General features: G+C 53.3%; 5 protein-coding genes across 5 annotated transcripts; 1 reads left to right on the forward strand and 4 right to left on the reverse strand.

Annotated features, from left to right (window-relative positions):
- Positions 1-15: 15 nt before the first annotated feature.
- On the forward strand, positions 16-1,827 carry BDZ99DRAFT_459981 (mitochondrial carrier). The gene is made up of 8 exons (XM_033719281.1): positions 16-298; positions 347-401; positions 453-473; positions 538-669; positions 725-872; positions 1,071-1,364; positions 1,428-1,577; positions 1,627-1,827. The coding sequence occupies exons 1-8, from the start codon at positions 266-268 to the stop codon at positions 1,682-1,684; spliced, it is 891 nt and encodes a 296-aa protein (XP_033581249.1). The 5' UTR covers positions 16-265; the 3' UTR covers positions 1,685-1,827.
- BDZ99DRAFT_234706 (uncharacterized protein) lies at positions 1,762-4,792 on the reverse strand. Its single transcript, XM_033713545.1, has 3 exons — positions 3,634-4,792; positions 2,318-3,574; positions 1,762-2,128 (listed from the first exon to the last, which is right to left on the reverse strand). Exons 1-3 carry the CDS (start codon positions 4,681-4,683, stop codon positions 1,940-1,942), a joined length of 2,496 nt encoding a protein of 831 aa, XP_033581250.1. The 5' UTR covers positions 4,684-4,792; the 3' UTR covers positions 1,762-1,939.
- Positions 4,793-5,611: 819 nt separating this feature from the next.
- BDZ99DRAFT_410752 (RNA-directed RNA polymerase) lies at positions 5,612-10,041 on the reverse strand (the record flags this gene model as incomplete). Its single annotated transcript, XM_033716599.1, has 4 exons — positions 5,612-6,483; positions 6,551-6,930; positions 6,999-8,119; positions 8,217-10,041. 4 exons carry the CDS (start codon positions 10,039-10,041, stop codon positions 6,069-6,071), a joined length of 3,741 nt encoding a protein of 1,246 aa, XP_033581251.1. The 3' UTR covers positions 5,612-6,068.
- A 648-nt stretch (positions 10,042-10,689) lies between these two features.
- BDZ99DRAFT_410755 (putative CDP-diacylglycerol--serine O-phosphatidyltransferase) lies at positions 10,690-12,272 on the reverse strand. The gene is made up of 5 exons (XM_033716600.1): positions 12,063-12,272; positions 11,955-12,012; positions 11,858-11,895; positions 11,610-11,803; positions 10,690-11,538 (listed from the first exon to the last, which is right to left on the reverse strand). The coding sequence occupies exons 1-5, from the start codon at positions 12,142-12,144 to the stop codon at positions 11,170-11,172; spliced, it is 741 nt and encodes a 246-aa protein (XP_033581252.1). The 5' UTR covers positions 12,145-12,272; the 3' UTR covers positions 10,690-11,169.
- A 660-nt stretch (positions 12,273-12,932) lies between these two features.
- BDZ99DRAFT_380744 (uncharacterized protein) lies at positions 12,933-15,085 on the reverse strand (the record flags this gene model as incomplete). Its single annotated transcript, XM_033715201.1, has 3 exons — positions 12,933-13,029; positions 13,086-14,944; positions 14,993-15,085. The coding sequence occupies 3 exons, from the start codon at positions 15,083-15,085 to the stop codon at positions 12,933-12,935; spliced, it is 2,049 nt and encodes a 682-aa protein (XP_033581253.1).
- Between the last annotated feature and the right edge of the window lie 239 nt (positions 15,086-15,324).

Below are 15,324 nucleotides of genomic sequence, written 5' to 3' on the forward strand. Positions count from 1 at the left end.
ATTTCGACGACATCCATACCGCCTCCGGTCCTTAAACATCAATTGAGTGCCTCTATACACCCTCGAAAAAACCGTTAAATCATTCCAGAAATATTAATAGAGAAGAAACCTCGAAATACAGATTTGGTCATTGTGCCTCGGATGCGTCATCGCGACCTCTTTTCTCGAAAACATACCCCACGATCCCGCTGGATAGCTTCATGACACATTGAAATCTTCTTGCTACATACTAAACCTTCAATCGTTGCCAGAGGCCTCTGCCGAGATGGCTACTACTACTGGGGAGAAGAAGAAGAAGGTATCATGCCCGAAGCCTGTCGCTAACATCCTCTAACACGTCTAATAGCCCAGCATGATGCGGTCCATTATCGCTGGCGCAACAGCCGGAGCCGTAGAAATATGTAAGTTCAATACTCCAAACCTTCAAAGAAACCCTCCTAACTCTCCTCTAGCAATCACATATCCCGCCGAATGTACCTAAGTTCACCCCAAACTTCTCCGCATCCACCTAAACAAATCCCCTGACCCACCACGCAGTCGCAAAGACTCGGACACAACTGAACCAGCGTTTACCAAACAGCAAGAAGCTCCCTTGGCCACCGTTCGGCAAACAATGGTACGCAGGCTGCACGACGCTGATAATCGGGAACTCGCTGAAGGCGGGAATACGTGAGTGACGCTCCCTCTTCAGAAGTTGGCAGGACAGGCTAACCTGCGTTCGTAGGCTTCGTAGCTTTCGACACTTACAAGGCGCTACTCGCCGACGCTGATGGCAAGGTATCCGGACCCGCGAACGTAGTAGCAGGATTTGGCGCCGGAGTTACCGAGTCCCTGCTCGCCGTGACACCTTTTGAGAGCATAAAGACACAACTGTGAGTAGAACCTGCAAATCATACTTTGCTGGGTCATGACTCTTGTACACACAATCGCCACTACTCGAATGCGGCCTTGCCTGCCAGGTACCACTGTCTGAGGGGCCCTGGTGAATTATAAGCTCTCAGGAATGTGCCTGAAAGCTTGCCCGTCCAGATTTCAGAATCTGTCATGCTAATCACCCAATTCCCGCGTAGAATCGACGACCGCAAAGCAGCCAAGCCCCGGATGCGCGGCTTCCTCCACGGCACGCGGATAATAGCACAAGAGAAGGGCATTCGCGGCTTCTTCCAAGGCTTCCTCCCCACCACCGCGCGACAAGCTGCAAACTCCGCGGTGCGCTTCTCCAGCTACACAGCTCTGAAGCAACTCGCGCAATCATATGTCCAGCCAGGAGAGAAGCTGGGGGTGATCAGCACCTTTGGAATTGGCGGTATGGCGGGCGTGATCACGGTGTATGCCACTATGCCACTCGACACTGTTAAGACACGGTAAGAGATTCTAAATCATGAGAGACTGGGGTCGCGGTATGTAATGGCACTAATTACGAGTAGCATGCAATCGATAGAAGCCCGCTCGCTGTACAAGAACAGCTTCAGCTGCGCCGCCAAGATTTTCAGAGAAGAGGGCCTTCTGACGTTCTGGTCTGGCGCTGTGCCTAGGTTAGGGAGACTGATACTGAGTGGCGGGATCGTGTTTACGATGCAAGCTCTCCCCTCCCCTCTCTTTGTTTATGCGCTAATAGTACTCCAGGTACGAGAAAACGATGGAATTGTTCGACAAGGTTGACCCAGAGGGCAAATACATATGATACCATCCCCCTTTCCAAATTTCAAACCCAAGGTACGGCCAAGAAAACGTAATCAAAGTGTTGGAATATCATGTACAATAGAGACAAGGCGGCCAGCTCCTTTTCTAGCGATGCCGCAAATCAAAGCCACAAATACCACCCCATACCATAATCCCCCGCATCACCGCTAAACGCTCTCAACTCCCCCCCACCCATTCCACATATGCATGTCGTCGACCTCATAACGCTTCACTCCAACCCAGCCCCAAACCCCCCTCACTTCAGACTCTCCCCTTGCACACCAACGCCCGCCCACTCCACCAGCGGATCCTTGCCCATCCCCGCCGCCCACCCTTCCTCCAACTCGCTCGGGCTGAAATGCGGGAAGCTGAACGGCGGGATCATGATATCGCCCGCGCTGCCGCCGGCGTTCATGTCGCTGGGGAAGAGGCGCTCCCACTCATTCTGTTTACACATTGTCAGCTTGTACTCTACACGCTCGAAAATATTCAACACGGGGCTCAGACTCAACCCAATTCCCCTCGCCGTCGTGGTCGTACAGCGGCTGTGGCGGCCGGGGGGGAATCGACAAGATGGGCTGGGGTGGTGAGGGGGAAGAGGGCGATGGGGATGGGAATGGGAACGAGTACGCACCCAATCGATATCTAGCATGTTATCCGCATTGCCCGGGCTGTTGTTGTTGTTGTTGATGCTCCCAGCCCCGCCGACGTTGGGGTTCGCGGCGTTGCTCATAGAGGGCGAGGAGTCGCTGCCGTGCATAGGGCTCACCATCCCGGGAAGCTGATAGGTGGGTTCACGCATAATGTCGTCGGGCATGCGGGGGTAGGTGAAGCTGTAATCCAGGGGCTCGGTGCTAGGCAGGATACCGCCAGGGCCACTGAAGTCGATCGCCGGTGTCAGGCTCTCGCCGCGCTCCTTCGAGCGGCGCGCCTCCTGGCGCTTGAACTCGTGTGCATGGATGCGCGGGCCGGGGGCCTCGGCCATGCTCTTGGGCGGGCGGATGCGGCGGTGGGACTGGTAGACGCCAAGGCGGTCGCTGAGCTCGTGGAGGATCATGCGGGATTTCTCGCCGCCCTCGAGGTCCGGGGGTAGCTCGAAGGCGAAGTCGAGGGCGCGCCAGACGCGGGCTTCGAGGGCGAAGTCGTCGCGCGGCTTGGCGTAGTACTCGGACAGGAGCAGGATGGCCGAGTGGTACTGCTGGAAGGCGCCGGCGTACCAGGCCCAGAGGCGCACGTGGGGGATGGTTTCGATGGCCATGGCATGCTCGAGGATGATGATGCAGGAGCCCATCATGATTTGGCGCAGGCGCTCGGGCATGAGGCGGTCTTGGTTGGAGGCGTATTTGTGGAGGATCTGGACGTGCATGCGGTTGAAGAGAACGGTGTAGATCTGCATCGCCATGTATTGGAGTGGGACCCGGGAATCGAGGATTGGGAGGTACTTCGTCTCCATCGCCTTGCCGAAGCTCTGGACCTTGCCGAGGAGGGAGGTGAAGGTTGTCTTCTTTCGCTCGATGCGAGGCCGTTCGTTCCAGGTCAGGCGGTGCATTTCGTTGCATTCGAAGCGTATGCGCGTAATAGTCATGTCGGTAAAACGGCTTGCGTCCTCTGTTGGTGGGTTGGGCAACTCCAGATCGGCATCATCGACGTTCAGGGGAAACTTGGTGTCGAAGTCGTCCCTACGGATCTGAGGCCTAGGGCCAGTGGCTTCGCACGTCCGCATGTCAAGGAAACACACTTGATACCACAGTGTCCGACGTACTTGCATTTCGACTGCTGATACATCGTAATTCGAGGGATCTCTATGCAGGGACATACATTCAGCTAATCGTATTATAGTGCCGGTGAGAGCTGAATGAGCACGCGAAATCTCACTTCGACAGAGCGGTATCTAGCCGGGATTAGAACCCAACCAAGACGTCCCAGACGCCACTATGAGGGGTTACTCACCAAGTACATGACGAAAGCTTGTAAAGTCTCGAGCTTAGAGGTTCGGAGGAAGTTGGCGCGAGCGAGGCTCGTCTCACAGCCCTGACGGAAGTTCTCGACTAGATCGGCCTTTGCGACGGCGTACTCAGTAAGTACAGTCTCATCTGGTAAGCTGATGGCTGCAGACATGAGCATTGCGAGCACGACAGCCTGAAAGGAGGCCGTTGGCTCCACGCCGCTTGCTATGTCACTCCAGAAGGTAGCATACTGTCTCTCAAAGCTGGGACGATGCAAGCACTTTGCCAGAACGTGGACGGCATTCCAGTACTGAACGAGCAACCTGTCCGCTGTGCTTCTTGCAGGAAGAAATGACATTAATGACATTCTCCGTGGTTCTGGTGCAAAGAAGAAGCTGGACGCCGGGGCAACGTAGTCGGGCCCCGGACCTAGGAACGAGGTTGGTGTCCGCACGGGATATCGGTTGCCGGGCTGAGGAGGCGGCACTTCTTTCAACGCTTCTTGAATCTCCTCCTGAAAGCGTGGTCGAACAAAGCCTCCAATGCGATCTGTGATGCGCATCTTCCCCAGCTGAATGCCCAGGTCGACCAGGTCATCGTCGGCATCGTCGTATGCTGCGTCCTCGGTAACGTAGGAATTGGGTTTAAGGTCTTTCTCGTCCTCGGGAGCGCTGTTTTCGTCGCTTTCGACTATATCTTGGCCTGGAAGTTGCGAGGAGGGCGAGCTCTCGTCTCGCGCTTCGCTTTTACTGCGTGCAACATCCTGCTCCAGAGTCCGCTCCAGCAGGCCCATTTTCTCTTTGACCTCGGCCAGCTTGGCCTGGCCCACGGGATCCAAGGCTGGGGCGAGAAAGACGCAGTCCCGGGCGAACTTGGTGCAGTTGGTGCATGGTTGCAGCTTGTCACACTTCAGCTTGCGGCGACGGCATTCGAGACACGACGAGATGACCCGATTGCGGCGGCGAATGCGAGGAGGCAGGCCGCTTCTCCTGTCTGGTCCCGGGGAAGGTGAGGATAGGCCCCTCTGATTAGGTGAGAGCAGTGAATCAGGCATAGAGAATGCGTATAGTGGTGATTCTCTAATCCGTGGAGGGGTCCTCCACGTGGGACAAGAGTAGGGATAGTGTACGTTAGCAGAACGACGGCCGTATGAGGGGCTACAGCACAGTTATAAAGAGGCCAACTGGCTCTGACAAGGAATAGTAGAAGTTCAAGAGGTGATGGACAAGAGGGAGACGATTCCGGTTGCGCTATTTGATACACTAGAGCCCGCCAATTTCAACGGCGATGGCCAGGTTGTTGACAGCCTTTGGGTAGACCCTGCGGAGACCGCGAGTCGCTGCTTACCTGGCTTCGTGTCGATGTCGCGGTCATTGACGAAGCAGCGGGCGCAGAGGCCTGGAGGGGCTCCTGGGCTTTGTCGAGGCTGTTGGTGCATTTTGCGCTAAAGTCGATAGCATTGGACGGGCTGCTGTCATCATCCACCAACACCAATCCCTGAACAGCACAGCCTCTTCTCTGCATGACGCCAAGCCTATACAAAGTATCCTGTCCTGATTTTGCTCTTCTCTTCCTGGTATCAGGCATCTGGATTGCCATATCGGCGACCTTGCAGGCCCAGTCCGCCTTCTTGACGCACCCTTCTGGTCCAGAGTAGGGACAAGGGACCCGTCAAATGTGTGCCCCATCTGGATTTCAGCGATCGGAAAGAGAATCTCTGGGTTTCAGCAGTATTGGTTTGCTGGATACACTCATATCTCAGTACGGAGCAATACAACCTCAAGCGCTTCTTAGACCGCCTTGAGCACACGGCGGACAGCTTGGAATTCTCAAATTCAGCAGGATGTTAGGTGTGGCTCGTTAAAGCGGCACTGTATTTACGCATAATGCTCCTTATTGGGCTTAGCAGTTCTACTATGCGACTACAAGTACAAGGGTAGTATTAGTCCTTCCATAGCACCACTTAGAGAACAAAGCTCCACGGCGAGTCCCGCAGCCCACCCCCACGACACCATAGTCTTACCGTGGCAAACGCGTCTCCCTAAGGCCTGATCTTTAAGTTCAATTCACATGCTTGAGAGCATAATATCCTGTCTCCATTCCTCATGTCGTACTGGAGCACCCCTGGCAGTCGTAAGCAGTACGTGACTGAACCACTGATCCGCTGACACTTTATCTTCGCCAATTTCTCTTGGATGCCACAGACAATAGCAAAGCAGCTTGCACGAGTCTCAATAATCATTCTCAGCTTCCATTCATGTGCTTAGCCACACCTAAGAGCCCAAGGGCATCTCCCATAGCATCCATAACATAGCGCCCAATGCCCTTGAAAGAGACCAGCTCGGAGACTATTTCACCCCGTTTCGTGATGTATGCCTTCCCATGGCTATAGCCTTCCGATTCCTCTCAGCACTTTTCAGCAGCACGTCGTCCTCACGCTCATGCATAAAGCCTCACCGGCCCCCTCAAACCGCTCCTCAACCTCGCCCTCTCTAGCTCCTCCAAACAAACCGCCGCAACCACATACCGCCAACTCACCAGCCCCTTCCTTGGCCAACTCCCCACCTCCCTCAGCGAATTCTCCAAGCACGCCAGCGCACGCGGGAGCGCCTCCTCCCTCTTCACGTCATCGTCTTCTTCGTCCTCCTCATCTCCTTGCACAATCACCTTGATAGCGGCGGTGACGTCGCGGTTGAAGCGCTCAACCATATCCTTCGCGTGCTCGCGGGTCTGCTTATTCTGCGCACCGAGGGATTTGCCTAGGATAGATCCGGAGAAGACTTCAAGTTCATTGAGGGGATGTGCCGGGTGGGTGGAGTATTGTGCCATTATGCTGACGAGGTTGGATTCGTACCTGCTGGCGTTAGATGCATTCTTCTCCCACTGCGTTTTGAAGTTTTGAAGAGGAAAGGAAGACTCACTCCTCTCTCAACGTCCTCGCCAAATCCATATACTGCAGATACTGCAATCCCACCGTCTCGCGCTTGACATGCTGCAACAATTTTTCCATCAAGCTATTTCTCGGATCCTTGGCCTTCGCAGTCCTTGAGTCCTTCTGCATCTGCTCGAAGAACTTTGCTTCGTCGATGGCGCGGTAGAGCCGGCCGAGGACGTTGTCGCTCTCGTAGTAGCGGAATTTGCGCTGGTCCGGGTCGAGTGCGCGGACGGGGTCGACTTCGTCGTCGTCCTCTTCGGCGTCTTCGAGCACGGCGCCTTTGGACTCAACGAAGACGCGGGGTCCGGTGGCCATGAAGTCGGGGCGGACGCCGTTGTCTCCTCGGGGGAGTTTGGAAAGGTCGACCTAGAAACGTGTTCAGTCAGCGATTTGCTAAAGTCAGGCTCTACTCAAAGAGAAGTTATGTCGCTTACCGGAATGCCTGTCTTGGAAAAATCAACAGCAGTGGAGGCCATTTCTGCTAGTTTTATGCACTCTGGGTGGAACGTTCCTGGGAGGTCTTTGGTGGTGTGTTTGTCGGCCAATATCTGATGAAGGGTGGAAATGCGTCCCAGTTGGTCCGTTTCCATGAATTTGATGAAGAAGTCGGTCATGTCTTTCGGCTCAACCGGACGTCCGATGTCTACCGGCTCCTGACGAGGGTAGTCAGCCGGCTCCTTGGTCACTTTTGGTATCAGTCGAGGTTCATAGATGACTTGATAGAGATCTCCATCAAGATCTCCGCCGCTGAGTTGGCTCGGCAGATCTCGATCTCCCCACTGGCTGAACATGACACAGTTGTAGATGTTCTTCAACGGTGAGTTCGATGGCACGTCAACAGCCTCGACCAACTGGATGTCGCCTGGGTGGAGTGCCGGTGCTCGAGTGATCACCACTCGCTCTCGTACTAACACCGAACGTTGTCGCTTCCCATCTTTCATCTTTTCCGTTGCAACATAGACTTGGCCCTTCTTCAGATATCCAGTCTCGTCCATGATTCCGTAAAGCGTATAGCCGTTTTCTACCGGAATACGGGAGCGATGCTTGATTTCTCGGAGTCTGGAAAGCACTGCAATTTCTATGGTGTCGGTGAGGAACTTATCCTGCTGAAATTCAAGTCCGATGGTGTGCATCCTTTTAAGCAGGCTCGCTGTCTTCGCTGCTTGTCCTATGTGGGCCCACTCGAGGAAAACAGATGCGTTCAAGGTGTGGAGTGTGACTTGTCGAAGCTGGCGGACTACTTGCTCTTGAAGCTCTAAGAACGCTTTGGCTGGCACTTGAAGGTCTTCCAGAATCTTGATAAACTGACGGTTTAGGTGTAGCGGCAAGGGTGAGAACGACCCGCCGCAAAGTTCGATGTCATGAGAGGTTGCCTCATGAAACTTCTCCATTGATGGCCGTGTGCAAATCTGATAGCCATCGAGACGAGAGTCTAGCGAGACTACTCCCTTTACGCCAGCCATTCGAATTTGAAGTATTGTTGGCTTCAACGATTTTCCGACGCCATACTCAAGCCACACCTGCCTAAGAAGTTTCATAGAGATCGTTCCACAGCCTGAGATATTTGGTCAGTATTTTGCACACTTTTAGGATATGTTGAAGAAATTCAGGCAGTGAGGAATCGTATCAGCGTGCAAAAGGAGAGAACTTACCATCACTGAACACGCGGCCGTTTCTCTCCACATCCTTAGTCTCAAACCATGCTCCGTCAGGGAGAGAGACGGATGTCAAGGTATCAGAGAATGCTTGACCAATCCGGGCAGCACATTTCGCAGGAGAACGAAAGGTCGTGAAGTTTCCGAGGCCTCTGATCACGTCTGGAGAAAACACCAATCCACCGTCGAGCGTGAACGGTGCCATGAACCAGCAGGACTGGCTTCTTAGAGACGAATGCGAGAACCCGAGGAATTTGAATGTTCGACCGGCAATGTTCACCCCTTTGTCAAGGATCTGCTTGAAGCGACCATGGTAGATTCTCTCTTGGTTTGCACGTGCGTCGAAATGAACAGGCGTGGCATCTTCGTCACCAAAGGTAACTCGAAGGAAATAGTCGTGATACTTTGCGTACTTGCGCAAAACTCTGTTCGTTACCTCAGGGTCGGGGCCAGTGAGTAACAGGCCGCATGGAGTGATCAAAACTTTGTGGACGAGGGCCAGATGCTCACGCTCCTCTACGCGCTTGTATATTGATTCGTCTTGCTCTTTGTATGCAGCTTCAGTATGATGACGAAGGCGCTTTAACAGTTCATCGGGCCTGAAATTCTTGGTTTCTGCTCGTGGACCCGGAAACTCAACTTCATGTACTAGTCTTCCTAAAGCAGTGGCGACTTGGTTTGTTTTGTAAACGGCAACAAGGCTGGCTAAGCCTGGTATTAGGATTTGGATTGTTGAAGGTGACAGGATGCCGTTCAGCGCCAGACGCTCCAGCTGGAACCGGACTGGGTAGGTCAAAGATATATTTCTCGTATAGTCCGCCAAGACGGAAGACAGTCTAGAGTAGTCTTGCGTGAAGGTGGTTGGAGGCTTCCGCACACGGGTTTCAAAGGTCATGTGGTCGGGTATACCCGCCCTCTTTTTGATCGTCCGAACAGCCTCCTCCATCAATCGTCGGTCGGATAGGGAAACCTGGTAGACAAAGCAAGATCCCACAGTACCCTCATGCCCTTTTGCAATCGATGAAAGCCGAATCCTCTTTCCCTGAGACCTGTCTTGTTGCGAAGGAATGAACGCCGGCGCGGTCGGAGCCAGTTTGGCGGAACTAATTGAAAGTTTCATCAGGCTGGCTAGAAGATCCTCAGTGGTAGTGGAATTGGGCTTGTATATGTCACCTGCAAGTGTATCCTCGTAGATCTTTGGAGGCCACCTGAGGGTAAGGGATATCGTTGCGGTCGTGGAGTTCCCCGTAAGAACATGCTCGATACTATAGTACGGAACATCAAGCCGGCAATGGGGGAGGTCTGGATTGCGATGCAGCAGAACCACAAGTGAGGATGTACCAAAGGTAATTGTCCCAGCTCTCTCGTCTCGATAGTATTGATCGAAAGTAAGCAGGGAATTCTGATAAGACCAAGCTCCGCAATGCAACGTCCGGAATGCAAAGACGGTTTGAAGATTTCGCTTGGAATTCAGAGCTGCATTCTTTGAAGGTTGGCTTTGCCTCTCGCGGGTCTTTTTGTCGGCCAGCTGTAAGCTCTTCCTTAGATGCTCGTCTTGCGCGTTCTTGCTGGCCGTGCAGTTGAGAGCAGACCCGCCAAAGTACAGAGGTTGCATTGGAGTGGACCGAAATCTCGCTCCGTGTAGAAGGAGAAATTGCGTCGCCTTATCTACATCGGGAAGAGACAAGATGGCGAAGTTCTTGTTCCTGACCTTATTGAGCTCGAACGCGAGAACGCCAAGCTGGAGCAGGCTGGTCCTCAGGAAATCCTTCAGCTGATCCGTGGTGGATTGAAGCGGAACATTTCGAATGAAGATATCCATCTTGGACACCAGTCATAGAGGGTAGCGGTGCCCAGGGCGATTGTTTCGTCAAGACCGAGCCGTAGAAGTAGTGTGAATAGTGTCAGCAGACCAGAGGCAGTTTCGAGTCATCCGCCAGCTTGGCATGTACTTGAGATAAGCACGTACAATTTCTTTTTCGTGGTCGCAGTGAGAATCGACGCTGGACCTCTGGTGGTGGTTGTCGTTGAAGCAGTGTAACGGCGAGTCCAGGTGGGGCAGCCAGCAGCCAATCCCAGGTGAGGCTACGATCGACTGCTCACCGGAAACTGCAGAGCCTCGACAGGCTTGTCTGAGTGGATGTAAGAATTGACCGAGGAGAGAAGGTGCGGGTGACAGGTCACAAGTCAGAAGCGGGCGGGTTTGCTTCCGAGAAGTGAGGTGGCCTGCGGGTCGCTGCCTGATTCGATGCGATGCAGGCCTTCGTGTCCATGCTCTATTCAGCTCGCCTCTCAATGTTTTGGAGGGTACCTAGATGCTCTTATCTATCACGCCTTATTTGGAAAGTCGCGATGCTAGAACACTAGGGTGGATTCGAGAGACCTAGGAATTGGAAAAGCTCCGATAGCCGCGCGCTAGAGATGCCGCTAAGTTAAGGGAGAATAGAGGAGTTGAACGGGGAATAATCATGCGGGGAAATGTGCATTTAAAGACAGTGCCGGAAGAGCAGTCTCTTTTCTGATGATATTCTCTGGGATGCCCCAGCAACATCAGGTGTGGGTCAACTCCCGTTAACTTCCCCAGATCTTCGAAAACAAACGAAAGCACTAAGTCGTGGCACAAAACCGACAAAAACCGAAGTACTCGCGTTATGTCAAGCCAAATTTAAGGGATGGGGTGTTGCATATGGCTTCTTATACTCCCACGCACTCACAAAATCCTACTCGGATACTCTATACGCTTTTGACCAACCGTAGAACCGAGCTTTCCAAAGAAATCATCGCATTCAATCAAGCCACGCACTAGAGTCGAGTCATCCCAAGCTAAACACGCCATTCATGCCATGCGCTTTTCTATAGGCCGACCCTGAAGCAAACATGTATGGCCCAGACCTGCTATTTGTTCGATGCAAGCGGAAGAGTGCACCTTGCCTCTGCTACAGCCTCCAACCTACGGTTTCGGTATGTGGAGCGACTTGCTTACCATCAAGCAGCCATGCACGATGAATAGACCCACAACTGGGTGGAACTCGAACGCAGTACCGGTGAGCGCCGTTCCGTAGGGGATATTCTCCAACACCCAGCCTTGCGATACCCAGTATGCCATGAGGCTGACCAACGAGAGAGAGGTTGGAATTGGCGTGCCTTCGAAATATTTCGATTTCCCGGTTGCGTCTTTGGGAAGAGCGGTGACCGTCACGTTGAAGCGAGCGAGGCGGAGCAGCCCGCATAGGACGAAGATGGTTAGGAGGACATGGTCAACAGGAGTGCGGAGTCCTATGGCAAAGGCAGCAGCAGCCGGCCCGACACCAAAGGAGATCTAAACCAGCAGTATTAGTCTGAATTCTAATTCTGATATCGACTTGAACGGCGCGACTTGAGGCTGCTTACCAGGTCCGCCAGCGAGTCCAGCTCCTGGCCCATGAGGGACGACTTCTGCCGCCACCTTGCGACCTTGCCATCCATGAAATCGAAGAATAGGCCTAGAGGAACGAATCCGAGAGCGGCATAGATGTTGGTGTATGAATGTGGATCGCCGAGACAGTATCGCATTGACGAGAACACGGACATAACTCCGCAGAAGCCTGTGATATAGTCTTAGTGCTTGCGCTCGCGCCTTGGGCCCAGTGAGAACATACCATTTAAGGCGGTGATGAAGTCGGCCAGATGTAGGGCTCTGTTCGAAGGTTAGAGCGCTGTGCAGTAGGTGGGGCTTTGCGAGTAGGCGCGTCGTACCGGATCAGAGAGAAGTGACCAGAATCGGAGTTCAGCAGTCTTGCTTGCTTGTCCTGAGCTATTGGCCGTTAACGCTTGCTAAAGTTGTCCAGTTCTCGGGCTACCCACTCGGATCGGGTTTGGTCAAGTCTTTGACCGGTGCTGCGATGTCCTTCTCAGCGCCGTTGGGGCCGCCGTTTCGTCGAGACATAGCGATGGTTTTGCTCGAGCGAATGGGTAGAGTGTAGGGAAGTAGGCGATGTGTGTTTACAGAGGTGGAAACCGGGGGGTTGGCTGAAATAGGGCAGTGGTTGGAGGTGACGGAGCCTTTGTTTTTCAACCTTGGAAGTTCGTGAAGTTCGTGAATGACGTCCACACAGCCACGTCTGCCAAGGATTCCGCACGGGTCTATTAGTGGCGCATCAGGTCTAGATTTGTTTCAATGGAACGAAACATTCATGTGATAGAGGAGTGTGGGAGCAAGCTCTTTCGAAACCTCACGCTCATGCATACACTCCTAGACATGATATCATGATTATTATTTCCAACCCGCCTCATCATCCACGTATTGCCTCGCAGAGTCCAGTATTCCGCCGCCCCAATCCCGCTAAACCGCGGCCCCTATTCAAATTCCTCCATTACCGATATTAGTAGGACCAATCCACCGATCCGTCCATGTAACAGACATCTAATCCCTCCATCTCTTCTCCGATCTACAACGCCACCTCCCGGCCAAGCGGGCTGGCACATTGTTGTAGGAAGAAGGCCAACAGAAGCTGGTTTGTTGGTGCCAAATGCGAATCCTTCCAATACAGAATTGACAATCCTGGCCAAAAAAAATTGTTGTATATACAGTACAGGGAATATGCCGTGTTCGCCGTAACGCTAGAAGAAAGGGGAACCGGCGAGAGCGACGACGGCGGGGTGCTAGAGTTTGTAGCCGGTAAGTAGTGGTGTGAGAAAGGCTATTGCTGCGCTAGAAAGCCGTTTGTGGTGACTTCAACGAGTGATGATTAGAGAAAAGCCGTCCAGCCATCCTGCGCAAGAACCGGAGATGCCGGCTATGATGTACCCGCGGGGAGGCAGTAGGGTATGTCTATAAAACACGTTAGCATATGTGCGATGAGCGAAAAGTGACCGACTTGATCTTACCCACTGCCGCCAGTAGGATTCCCGAAGATTTCGCTTTTCCGTCCCAGACTAGTCAGAATTTGTAACCCATCAATCCACAAGCCGGCTCGCAGGTAAAAGCCCATCAGGAGCTCGCCTCTCCGAGTGTCCAAAGTAAATTCTGAGCCACCAGCCTTTCCTCCTCTCTTCCCGAACAGCTGGCTCTCCGAGTCTTCGTAGAAGAACTCAATTCCATCCACAGCAAATCCATGGTAGACTCTAATGGTCTTGAGGAGTTTGGTTTGGATGTAACAACTGTCGATTATGACCTCCTGCGGTTGAGAGCCTTCCATTTGAGAGAAGCCAAGCTTGCTGCCGCGAAAGCCCCATCGGCCATCTGGAAGGCGAACACGGCAGTTCTTCGTATTGGCAAGTTGGCTAAAGTCCTCTACGACATGCTTTCCTCCGCCGGTTGAGTAGATTTCCAGCTTCAGCTTCTTGTTTCGTTTGTCCCTGGGTAACCGGTCTCGCAGGTCAGACTCGGTGAGCGAAACGTGGGCAGGAGGCGATTTGCCACTGGTCGGGTCGAAGTACTCGATGTGAGTACGGCAAAGGTCGTCTCCTTCTGTGTATAGCTCAATCCAGGCTACACCAGTTGGCGCCGTGGCTAGCACTCCACCATCAACTGTCCAGACTTGAACGCTTCCGTCGGCGCTCGGCGTCATGTCAGACGGAAGTTTGAAGCAAGGGTGGAAGCGGAACCGCAGACAGTCCAGTCTGTGCCATGCGCACTCGTCTTGTTGCAAGACAAGGCGCTGTCCTGGAGACTTTGTGCGCGTGGAGTAAGGTTCCCTACACGTAAACGTTCGGTTGAGTCGAACATAGTCGCGTAACATGACACCGCTTTCTTGGTGCGGGCACCCGAACAAATGCCCTGTTTCATGCATATGGGCACCAATGCCAATGTTGGCCGCCTCCCAGTTGCTCCCGGACTCATTGCAGTCGTTTGCAACGTACGCCGTATCAGTCTTCGTGCAATCTGAGAATGCGGGCACAACTTCTTCAAGACTTGCTGGATAGCTCTGTAGCGCGTGTGATCCGAAGATAGCAAGCTGAAGGTCGCCATCGCCGCCGCCAAGCGCAGCATGTCCCCGAACGACTTTCACTTTCGGGTCCCAGTGAGTGTCAAGAAACAAGCACGAGACGTAGTGCTTCTGCCCAGGTTTGAGCTGAAAGTATTCCTTCACCGCATCCCCAGCAATTCCAAAGAGGTCCCCTTTCTTGGTAGCCTTGTCGTACTGTTGCGCAAGATCGAGATCTCTGATCTCAGCCATGGTCTTATTCGATCTGATTATATGGATTTTGGCCTCGTTTCGCATCGTTCCGGTATTCTGATCCTCGTACGTAAGTGTGCCAGGTTGCCATTGTTCTTCAATTCTGAAGCACCGACGACCTAGACCATTGCGGTACATTTGTTCGCCGGTGAAGGCTTGCCATAAGTATGCTGCCATGCGGAATTTCCTAGTTGCAATATCCAATCCATTCCCTTCCCTCTGTAACCGCTCGGGTACCGCATCATACGTTCCGGGGGAATCCTTCCCAAGAATTATGGCTAAATGCAGAGGCGGAGACGAGTTGAGAGGAAGGTAATTGATCTGGATGAAAGATGAATGCGCTGGGATTGAGGTGGTGCCGGAGGACACCTTTGGTGAAGTAAAGTCCAGACGCAGCCGATTTGGCCCAGGTTGTAGGTGGACTAGTGCTTTGAAGTGAGAGTCTTGGACAGGCCAATTGGTCGGGGGGAAGCTGTCTTGGTGATGGCAACAGGTCAAAGTGCCGTCCAGCGGCTTCAGTGACGGGTCACCGATCGTCCCTGAGATTAACAGCACTTTCTGGTGTGTCTGGATGCTGTTAGCGCAATCAACCCGAGTCATGGGCAAGTTCCGTACCCAAGTGTTGTCTGTTATGGAGAGGACCCTTGGCGCGAGAAGGGACGAGGTGTTTAAAGACCTCTGTGAGGCATTGGTGCCGAAGGAATTCATTCCCTGTAGCGAAAATATGGTCAATGGAGTGTCAGCGTAAAACGCGGGGCCGAGTACGCACGTTGAGGCTGTATCGCTTTGTGTTTATTGGCGGGCGCTGGGGAATCGGCGGAGGAGTTCCGCCATGCACGCCGTTGGATTCTTCTGACGGGAGGGTGCTCGGCGGCGTTGTCGAGCCAAAGGTGCCTGGAGTCGAGTTAAGGGTCGACGAGGACTTGTTCCGCATGATGCTGCCATTG

Source organism: Mytilinidion resinicola, assembly GCF_010093595.1.
Source record: "Mytilinidion resinicola strain CBS 304.34 unplaced genomic scaffold BDZ99scaffold_4, whole genome shotgun sequence".
NCBI lineage: Eukaryota > Fungi > Ascomycota > Dothideomycetes > Mytilinidiales > Mytilinidiaceae > Mytilinidion > Mytilinidion resinicola.

What these genes read in the sequence shown, in the direction of transcription:
- BDZ99DRAFT_459981 (XM_033719281.1), top strand. Translation starts at nt 266, where the DNA reads ATGGCTACTACTACTGGGGAGAAGAAGAAGAAG. An exon ending in CTCGCTGAAGGCGGGAATAC is followed by an intron (nt 670 to 724) that starts GTGAGTGACGCT and finishes CTGCGTTCGTAG; the next exon opens with GCTTCGTAGCTTTCGACACT. An exon ending in CTCGACACTGTTAAGACACG is followed by an intron (nt 1,365 to 1,427) that starts GTAAGAGATTCT and finishes AATTACGAGTAG; the next exon opens with CATGCAATCGATAGAAGCCC.
- BDZ99DRAFT_234706 (XM_033713545.1), bottom strand. Translation starts at nt 4,683, where the DNA reads ATGCCTGATTCACTGCTCTCACCTAATCAGAGGGGCCTATCCTCACCT. An exon ending in AAGCTTTCGTCATGTACTTG is followed by an intron (nt 3,575 to 3,633) that starts GTGAGTAACCCC and finishes AATCCCGGCTAG; the next exon opens with ATACCGCTCTGTCGAAGTGA. An exon ending in ACATGCTAGATATCGATTGG is followed by an intron (nt 2,129 to 2,317) that starts GTGCGTACTCGT and finishes ATGTGTAAACAG; the next exon opens with AATGAGTGGGAGCGCCTCTT.
- BDZ99DRAFT_410755 (XM_033716600.1), bottom strand. Translation starts at nt 12,144, where the DNA reads ATGTCTCGACGAAACGGCGGCCCCAACGGCGCTGAGAAGGACATCGCA. An exon ending in GGTCACTTCTCTCTGATCCG is followed by an intron (nt 11,896 to 11,954) that starts GTACGACGCGCC and finishes ACCTTCGAACAG; the next exon opens with AGCCCTACATCTGGCCGACT. An exon ending in CTTCATCACCGCCTTAAATG is followed by an intron (nt 11,804 to 11,857) that starts GTATGTTCTCAC and finishes ACTATATCACAG; the next exon opens with GCTTCTGCGGAGTTATGTCC.